This window comes from Oncorhynchus masou, chromosome 29 (assembly GCF_036934945.1).
Source record: "Oncorhynchus masou masou isolate Uvic2021 chromosome 29, UVic_Omas_1.1, whole genome shotgun sequence".
Taxonomy (NCBI): Eukaryota; Metazoa; Chordata; class Actinopteri; order Salmoniformes; family Salmonidae; genus Oncorhynchus; species Oncorhynchus masou.
In genome coordinates, this window is record NC_088240.1 from 84445772 (window position 1) to 84456165 (window position 10394).

The following is a 10394-nucleotide window of genomic DNA, read 5'->3' on the forward strand; positions in this document are numbered from 1 at the left end:
ACCTGCCACACCCCTATATTGGCTGCAGGCTCAGAGAAGGGTCTTTTGAACACCTTACACATCTTGAAGGCATCCGAGTAGACCTCTGTGACGTTGTTGAGCACCACCAGCACCGCGGCCAGAGGGTAGACACAGGAGAACAGACTGACATAGCCAAACAGCAGGAACAGCTCCAGGTAGTCATCAAATGTTCCCTTAATAGAACACAACAGAGTTTATACAGATTCATGAGGTTAGACTAGAGCATTACAATACCCACTTCAGCCACTGGACTCTTCATCTACGTCTTTGTCTAAACACTGCAGTAACATTTCACTTGATGGGGGTATTCTGTGTATAAGGCAAGCATAACAGCAAAACCAATCAAGACAGTGGTTAAGAGCGTTGGGCCAGAAACCGAAAGGTTGCTGGTTCGAATCCCCAATCCGACTAGGCAAAAAATCTGTTGATGTACCCTTGAGCAAGGAATGAACCCTAATTGCTCCTGTAAGTCGCTCTGGATGAGAGCGTCTGCTAAATGACTCAAATGTATTGTAAAGATAGTGCAACGCACATGAAGGTATCATTCACATTCATCACAACCTTCCTAGTTACACATTCATTCCCCCATAACTTGAGTCCTGCAACTCACCAGGTAGGTGCTCATGTCTGCCTCCAGCTTGACCTGCTCAGAGAGGGGCAGCTCCTTGTCTTCCATGGTTTTTATCATCCTCTTATGGGCCTTCTTGTTCCTCCTCCTCTGGAGCCAGTAGGGCAGGAAGGCCTCCATGATCTGGTTCAGGATCTGAGACGTTATCAGCAGCGTGGCCAGACTCTGAAAGGAAATAAAAGAGGATATTGATAGTAGATAGTAGTAGCAGCAGTAGTATGAGTAGTAGCAGTAGTAACAGTAGTAGTAGCAGTAGAATCAGTAGTAGTAGTATGAGTAGCAGCAGTAGTATGAGTAGTAGCAGTAGTAACAGTAGTAGTAGCAGTAGAATCAGTAGTAGTAGTATGAGTAGTAGCAGTAGTATGAGTAGTAGCAGCAATAGTAGCAGTAGTATGAGTAGCAGCAGTAGTAGCAGTAGTATGAGTAGCAGCAGTAGTATGAGTAGCAGCAGTAGTAACAGTAGTAGTAACAGTAGTATGAGTAGTAGTAGTATCTGTAGTAGCAGCAGCACTAGTAGCAGCAGCAGCAGTAGCAGTATTAGTAGCAGCAGCAGTACGAATAGTAGCAGTAGCAGGATAAGTAGTAGCAGCAGCAGTAGTAGCAGCAGGATAAGTAGTAGCAGCAGCAGTAGTAGCATTAGTACCAATAACAGTAGCAGAGTAAGTAGTAGCAGCACCAATAGCAGTAGTTGCAGTAGCAGCAACAGCAGAAATAGTATCTCTCTCTCTCCCCCTCTCTCTAGGACCATGCCTCATGACTACCTGGCATGATGACTCCTTGCTGTCCCCAGTCCACTTGGCCGTGCTGCTGCTCGTGCTGCTATGGAACCCTGACCTGTTCACCGGACGTGCTACCTGTCCCAGACCTGCTGTTTTCTACTCTCTAGAGACAGCAGGAGCAGTAGAGATACTCTGATGGACCGGCTATGAAAAGCCAACTGACATTTACTCCTGAGGTGCTGACCTGTTGCACCCTCGAAAACCACTGTGATTATTATTAGTTGACCCTGCTGGTAATTTATGAACATTTGAACATCTTGGCCATGTTCTGTTATAATCTCCACCCAGCACAGCCAGAAGAGGACTGGCCACCCCTCACAGCCTAGATCCTCTCTAGGTTTCTTCCTAGGTTCTGGCCTTTCTAGAGAGTTTTTCTTAGCCACTGTGCTTCTACACCTGCATTGCTTGCTGTTTGGGGTTTTAGGCTGGGTTTCTGTACAGCACTTTATGACATCAGCTGATGTAAGAAGGGCTTTATAAATACATTTGATTGATTGATAGCAGAAGCAACAGAAGTAGCAGCAGCAACAGAAGTAGCAGTAGCAGCAACAGAAGTAGCAGCAGTAGTAGCTGCAGTAAACAACTCTGGTTGCATCCCAAATGGTACACTTTTCCATTTACAATGCACTACTTTACATCAGGGCTCGAGGGCTGTGGTCAAAAGTAGTGCACTATATAGGGAATAGAGTGCTATTTAGACAGAAAATTAAACACAATAACAGCATTGGGGATATTGCTAGTAGTGAGAGCCTTATATATCTATCGCTGTCTCTGTTGCTAGTGCCTCTAGCCGTCCATGTCTGGAATGATAGATCACTTGAATCGGAACATCTAAGGCCAAAGGCTAGTAGTGACCAATGATGTGTATAAACTCTGGATTGCTGATGCTATGTATTGGCCATTTGAGAGGCTTTGAAGCTACCGGTTGGCCATATTGGCTCTCCCCAGTGGGAGCAGTCCTCTATAGGAATGAATGGAATTCTACACTATTGAAATTCAATAGCACAGAATTACATGTATTTAAGATGTTTTGTTGTTGTAGTAGTAGTGGAGAGAGTAACAATAGAAGGAAAAAATAAATAAATAAATATATATATATATACACACACTAAGATTTTTTTGTATATCTTTGTTTTGTTTTATGTTTTGCTAACATATAATATTAAATGATGCATTTGTGTCCGTAATAGAATATACATGTCAAAAACAAATGTAGACATTAACACATGCATTTCTATAGCTTCCAAAATCTTGTTTCCAATGAAGGAGGGTTACCAAGATGGCTGCGCGGTGGCTTCAACACAGCGCCCCCTGTTAGTCATCCAGGGTATATATACACATCATTGGTAGTGACCCACCTGTCTGAGAAGCACCATATCCTGCATCACAAAGGCAATGTAGAATAGGGAGGCAAAACAGTTGAAGAAGTTGAACTGGGGAGAGAAGATGACAAGTAAACTGTTAACAAAATGATTTTCAAAATCAATGGTAACTTGAAATGATCATGGAAACAAACCAATTTCATGTATGACTCACCACCAGTACTTTAAGGACCAGGTGATTTTGAAATGTTGACTCAAGCCTGTGGTTTTCTAAAGCAAAAATAACATTGACTTCATAAACAGTGTGTCTTCTATCAAGTCAACAACTCTCCCTACAGTCAGCAAAAGAACAAGAGGAACACAGGAAGCACCACTGTAGCATTAAGACAATGTATTTTTAGCCTCAATGATTTGTGTGTTCTGTTGTTTTCATTGTATGTATTATAAAATATGAGCTAAAATGCATTCATCCACCCACCCATCCAATCCCACTCACCCCAGCCAGTGAGGAACTCTGCAGCATAGCGGTATATGAGGTTCATGACCTCTATAACCACAGCGTAGATAATACTGGGGATAAAAAGTAGCAGTCCTGTCCAGAAGGTTGGATCCTCATCATGGATCATCAAGGCCCAGCCCTCCATGTCAAAGTAGATCATCATGACGTACAGAGACAGGTAGAGGCACAGCAGCACAAAGGGAACAGACACCAGGTAGATCCTCAGCTGACGCTTGGCGTTTGAGTAGAGCGGCTCCGCCCGCCCCGTGACGGGGTTGACGCCCAAGACACCGTGGAAGCCCGGCCTCGGCTCCTCGAAGGCTTTCTTCCTGCTCAGGGTGCCCCAGCCGTACGCCAGCGAAGCGCTGAGGCGCTTCCACAACTCCAGGATCACCGTGCACCACACCAGGTTGAAGCCGGCGAACACCGTGAACTTGTCGTAGTCCTCCCAGTCGAAGAGGTAGTATGGTATCCCTATGAGGGCCATGGGGATCAGGGCCAAGGTGAAATACTCCAGGAAACCAAAGTAGAGTGCCATACCCTCACCAAAGTAGTGCCTGATGTCATCTGGATGGACCATGGGGAATCATGGGGAGGATTTAGTCACAAACAAGCTATTAGAAGGTTCTTAGAATGTTCCATGTCTTGTATATGGTGATAGACTAATCATTGTATATACTCCAGTGAATTTCATATTGAAAGAGATGGATAACACTAAGATAATACTGTGTAGCCTTAGGATTCAAAGGGCAAATGATCAAGCCATGGCAACTGTAACTTACCAAGAGGCTGGAAGGACAACTTGATCTTTTTGAACCAGGAAAAGGAAAGCCTTTTGAGTTCCTCCTTCTCATGCAGAGGGAAAACTTGGACAAGGATCCCCTTTGATTGCAGTCTGCGTACTGAGATTACATTAAAAACAGAAGAGTCAGTCCATTCACACCCCCCAGTCTCCTGACGCTATTTGTCATGTGATTCGAGCCATCTTTATTAGATAAACATAACGAAACTTGAACCTAGTGGCCCATGCCAGTGTTTCCCCAACTCCAGTACCTCCAACAGAACATGTTGTTACAGCCTCAGACAAACTCACCTGATTCAACTCATTGCGGGTGATTAGTTTTAGAATATGAAGGCAATGATGTTTAGTTGACAAGTTGAATCTGGTGTGTTTGTCTGGGACTACAATAACAAATGTATACTGTTGGGGGTACTGGAGAACCAGGGTTGGGAAAAGCTGGCCTATGCTCTCTTGGTGAGAGATAATTCCCTAGTTAAGTTGCTGAAGTGCTAAAAATGACTGAGAACATTGGCTACTTGAGAGCAATGAAAACAGTTGAGTTTGAACTGTTAACTTTCCTCATAATGAGAGAAAGCTTAGTTTTCTAAAACAATAACATACAGACAATGGTGGGGACCCACATATGTACTAGTATATTTGTATAAAAATAAAAAGCTTTAATTTCACGTCATTTCTTGACAAAATTATTTCCAAAACGTTGCATTATTTTTCTAAACAATTGGTTAAGCTGAATAGCAGTCTATCTGCTCAGCAAGAGCATTCACTCCTTATCTCGTATTTGAATAATCCACTAACATTTGCATATTTATTGTCCTTATTGCTGACTCTGATGGGGAGACAATGTGAGGATTATGTATGTTATGTTTCAAATATGGAATTGGCTTCAGACCTGGGTTCAAATAGTATTGGTTTTCATGTGTGCTGAACTTGACTGAGCCATACAGAAGATCTATACACCTGACTGACATCAGCAAGATGGAAAAGGAACAGGGATTTGTTGGGCCAGGTGGTGATTTAACACTTCTCAATGGTCCAGTATTTGTGATTGCATCCCCACTGGAGCTGCTTCTTGTCTTCAGCTGATAGGAGTGGAACCCAGTGTGGTTGTCTGCTGCAATAGCCCATCCATAACAAGGACCGACGAGTTGTGCGTTCCGAGATGACGTTCTGTGCCGTTATTTGCCTGTTTGTGGCCCGCCTGTTAGCTTGTACGATTCTTGCTATTCTCCTTCGACCTCTCATCAACGAGCCGTTTTTACCCACAGGACTGACGCTGACTGGATGTTTTTTGTTTGTTGTACCATTCTTGGTAAACCCTTGACACTGTCATGCATGAAAATATACTGGAACCGGCACACCTGGCACCGACGATCATACCATGCTCAGTCGCTTTGCCCATTCTAACGTTTAATCGATCAGTAACTGAATGCCTCGCTGCCTACTTTATATAGCAAGCCACGGCCACATGACTCACTGCCTGTAGGAGCGCACTATTTTGGTGAACCGAGTGGTGTACCTAATAAACTTCCCACAGCGTTAATGGCTCTGAGCTTCCCTAGCACAATGGAACCAATGGAATAGTCACAAAAGTCCAAACCCTGCCCATCTGGCATTCCAATCCAGGCAGCAGGCTCAGAGTATTTGAAAGAAAATGTATACTATTTGAACCCAGGTTTGATGACTGTGCACCCAGTGTTTCAGTGTGGCTGAGGTCATAGGGTCAGTGGTGTACTTACTGACTGACTTCCCTGGATACAGTTTCATCTTTGGATATCCAGGCACGTGGGCCTCATCCTTGGCTCTCAGGTTGTCCAGTTCATGTTTTATGATGTATTGACACTCTGCCATGCTCAGAAAACCATCCCCATCACCTGTAGTATAGAGACACAGACAATTAACACAGTTAGTCACTTTACAATACAATAACGTGCCCTTACACTAGTGTAGTAATGATGTTTATTTAAAAAACATGCTGTATTTACATGTCAATCTAGTTATTGCATTGTATTGTAATTGTATAGTAATACAGTTGTAATAATATAATACAGAACATTTAAAATACTATTCATCATCTATAGTACATTCACAGTTTACTATGTATGCATCACTAATGGCACCCTATGCGATAAGGAATAGGACGCCATTTGTGACGTACTGTACCCTAGATTACCTTGGAACTCTTTGAAGTTGTGCTTGTTGGCATACGTGAAGCCTCTCATGGATCCGTCGTTGAACTCCTTGAAGAGGCCCACATCCTCAGCTCCGTATAGGAGCCTTTGCCAGGAGGCCCCCACCACATACACATTGGGGTTGTCCTTCTCCGTGCCCTGGGCCCCTGGAGTCAGCTGCTCCACCAGCAGCTCAGCCCCTAACACAGCAAAGGAATCAGGATAGGTATGAAGGCATCAATAGACTAGGTGTTCATCCCAAATTACACCCTATTCCCTTTATAGTGCACTACTTTTGACCAGGGCTCAGGTCAAAAGTAGTGCACTATGTAGGGAATAGGGTGCCATTTTTGGGACTTACCTAGGACAACCATATTGTATCAACAGAGCCAGACTGACTGGTTAATAGATACATGAACTAAAAGGGACTTTCACACTATTGTACCGAACCGTGCTCTTTTCAGTGAGTATTTCACGATAAGTGATATAGTCAGCCTGCTTTGTTTTCACATAGCTTATCGGAGGTGGCATCAGGGCCCGTATTCATAAAGCATCTCACACTGGGAGTGCTGATCTAGGGTCAGTTTTGCTATTTAGATCATCATAATAATATTTTATAAACAGATCCTAGATCAGCACTCCTACACTGAGACGCTTTGTGGAAATGGGCTCAGATATGTTATTGGATCAGTTTCACTCACTTTCAGAGAGCACGATAGAGTGAAAGCCAAAAGAGAGGAAGCAGAGGCAATTTGAAAAGCGATGGAGAGAAGAATGTTTCAACTGTTGGGAAGCTTCAAATCTCTGTTCCCAATATACAGTAGGTAAGCTAAGCTCAATGTACTGTACCTCCATCTTGCTGCTTGTCTCTGACCCTGTTTAGTAACCATGCGATGGCTTCCTCTTTGGTTTCCGAAACCAACTCGATGACCACCAGAGGTGCAAATGTTGAGCCATGACTGTCATACACTGACAAGCTTTTTTGCATTTTGCCCTCTCCCTGTGAAGCCTGGAGAGAGACAAGATAGGAAACAAATGAATTAAACATGACTGCCTACAAGGACCAAAATGACAAGGCCAGAATAGCATTCTTCAGTTTTGAACATCCAAGTATCGGTGCACAGTGACAATATGTTTTACATAGCCTAAATACATAAACAACATTGGCTATTTAAATCTATAAAATAAAATATCAGTTGTTGCACATACAAATGTTGCTCTAGGTAACCAAATTACTTATTGCTCCTCTTGCAAATGTGAGTTGCAGCACCTTCACCTGGCCTAAAACAATCTTATATTACCTAACAAGGTGTGGTATGTTCAGGGGTTCAGCCTTGAGACGTTTTACTAGTCTGAGTACCAGTCTCTTTAGCGAACATTCCACTCCTTGCCACTCCTTGTCATTGCCAAAAAAGCTGGCCTTTCAGCAATCTCAACGTTCAATAGAGAGAAATAGTAATGGCGTCTTTTTGTATGCACATAGTTCGCTGGACAAAGCTTATGGGAAAACGAATGAGGTTTTGTAGGATTTTTGGGCTAAAGAGACTGGTCTGATTCAGACGGGTTGGGTTAAATGCAGAAGACAAATTTCAGTTAACTGGATTCAGTTGCACAACTAACTAACTAACTAACTAGGTATCCTCCTTTACCTTTCCCAGGCTAGCTTTTTACAGTCTGAAGTCGTTAACTTCTGAAGTTGCCTTCATATTCTAAAACGCCTTCTCTTTAAGTCATTCTTATGGCTTGGGATCAGCCCAACTGATTGATGTAATTCGACTGTTTACTTTAGACGTTGAATCACAACGGCTTAATAAACAGATTTCCCATGTATTAAAGAGGTTAAAATGTAATTTGCTCCTAAATCTGATTCTGAATATCAGCTCAAGCTTGCTAGTGACAGTGACAGCTGAGTGTTTTGGTGTGAGAGAGGGCGGGGCATGAACCGCACGTTCGTTGCAGTATCGTTGGGTGGCTATAAACACTGTTACAGGGTATACTCATCATTGCTTTACTCTGAAGAAATGTGTTGAGATTTGACGTAACATTGTCACGTACAACTGGGGAAACATTTGACGCAAATCGGAAAAGTAGATACCGGTAGGCCTTTTACATCAACAAATCTCTATAAACAAGGCTACTCACCACGTGCTTCGTTCGCTGGCGCAATAAGGTCCACTTTTAAAGGTTGCCCGCGATGCCAAGTCGACAATAAATACCAATTTCGAATCTTCTATTGTCTTGAGAAATCAGAAGAGTTGCTTGACTTCTGCCTCTCCACGTCACTGGCACTGACAGGCAAGCGCCGCTGTAGACTTCAGCCCGCAGTTATCACACCCACCAACGTGCTTTGCTGTGTGTGTAGGCCGACATAGCATAGAGATAGTTAGAGGACGCAACATTGTATCTGTCCTATTATGGCGTCTGTGAGAGCATGGGCAGTGTAGTCACTTTTGTTCTTCTGCTACTTCTATGAGATAGTAAACGAACTGAAAGGGTGCATACTGCCACCTGGGGTGTGTTGTTTGAAAAGGTACAAAGCCAAGGTTGGTGATTGAATGCCACCTGCAGTTATGGAATGTTTGCTCACAAGTATAATTCATTGGCTGATCCCTCCTGATGATCTGGATGGAATTATGTGTTCATTCCTTAACCCATAAGAAGTCACAGCCCAATGAATACTTTAAAAACAGTGAAAGTCTTCAAATGCGCTGCCCATGCTTAGACCGGTTTTGGGGCACTAGAGTCCTGTATCTATCTCTATGGAACAGAGGCAAGTAAATCACGACAAGAACACTTTCAATGGGGCTTCCTCATTTGAATAGGATTCTAACACGTTTTTCGAGTAGGACAGGCATACGGCATATGTCTTTATTATGAAAATAAATAAATACAGTAGTTATAATGTTGACAATATTATTTTAACCTTTATTTAACTAGGAATGTCAATAAAGAACAAACTCTTGTTTACAATGACGGCCTATCGGGGAACAGTGGGTAGAACGACAGATGTTTACCTAGTCCGCTCAGGGATTCAACCCAGCAACCTTTCGGTTACTGGTCCAACGCTCTAGTGGTTGCCTGCCTTGTGGTTAGACTAAACCTCACCAGACAATCAGGTGAAGGTTATTACGATTATGGTCTTGCTCCCAGGATACAAGTATTGGTTCTTGTTAGTTTGGTTTGGCTAGTTTATTATTAATATTGAGGTTGTCATATAACACAGAATCCATAGCATTGTCTCTGATAAGAGCCTATCGAATACGACTACCAATTTGTGTGTAAATAATTGCATTTGACCATACCAGAGTTCATTTGTGGCGTGTGTGTGTATCTTCCGCAATATCACGTCCCACAGCGTCAGTAAAAAAAAGTCGCATTCTTCTTTACTGAAACCGTTTACTTCAAACGGAAAACGTTTTGCAACGAAAACGAGACTTTATTGGTCAAGTTTATCAAAACTTGGGAGTTTATGTAGGTAGGTCCCTCCCCGTCTCGTTCGCTCAGAGGAAGAGACGAAGTGAGAAGTTTTAATCGTCCCGAAATCTGGCCACGAAAATAAACCAACTAGGTAAATAATTTTTGTATGGAGGTCAATGAGTGTCGAATTTAGTAAACCAAAATGGTAATTTCTCATTTGCTACTTGACGCTTATTTTATTTAATAGGACGTTTCGTAAATCTTAGGTGTTATGTGTTTGTATTGTTATATAAATATTCATACACATAGCTCATATATTATACAGCGCTAAACTAATCTGCCTGACTCAAGCCATTTCACGTACCCCTGCTAAAACAGGAACCAGGTCACTCTTCCTGCAATAAAACTACCCCCCTCAGCTCTGTTGTTTCACGACCCCCTCTGCTCTCCTGTCTCACTGTCCCCTGACACACACATACCCAGCAATAAACTACCCCCCTCAGGCTCTGTTATTTCACGACCCCCTCAGCTCCCCTTATCTCACGACTTCGGGACACACACTGACATTCTATCGCACGAACACACACACTCCACTCCCCTTTCTACTGGGCAGGAGCCAGGATGGGACGACTTCACGGGGCACCAATGAGGCTCCTGCACAGGCTCGGTCAGGACCCGCCTCCAACCTTCACCAACCAGTCAGAAGACAGAACTACAAGAATCAACCTACGTCATTCTATGTACAAAATCTGTTGCGC

At 43.1% G+C, this 10394-nt stretch overlaps 1 protein-coding gene across 1 annotated transcript in view; it reads right to left on the reverse strand.

Moving 5' to 3' along the window:
* ano10a (anoctamin 10a) overlaps positions 1–9699 on the reverse strand; it is a 39546-nt gene extending 29847 nt beyond the window's left edge. The window contains exons 1-11 of the mRNA XM_064946645.1: positions 9522–9699; positions 8362–8569; positions 7069–7228; positions 6222–6419; positions 5788–5922; positions 4032–4151; positions 3247–3816; positions 2965–3020; positions 2787–2861; positions 632–814; positions 3–194 (exon numbers count right to left, since the gene is read on the reverse strand). Of these exons, the coding sequence (XP_064802717.1) occupies positions 3–194; positions 632–814; positions 2787–2861; positions 2965–3020; positions 3247–3816; positions 4032–4151; positions 5788–5922; positions 6222–6419; positions 7069–7207 (1668 nt within the window). The 5' untranslated portion in view covers positions 7208–7228; positions 8362–8569; positions 9522–9699. The remainder of the gene's footprint in view (positions 1–2; positions 195–631; positions 815–2786; positions 2862–2964; positions 3021–3246; positions 3817–4031; positions 4152–5787; positions 5923–6221; positions 6420–7068; positions 7229–8361; positions 8570–9521) is intronic.
* Between the last annotated feature and the right edge of the window lie 695 nt (positions 9700–10394).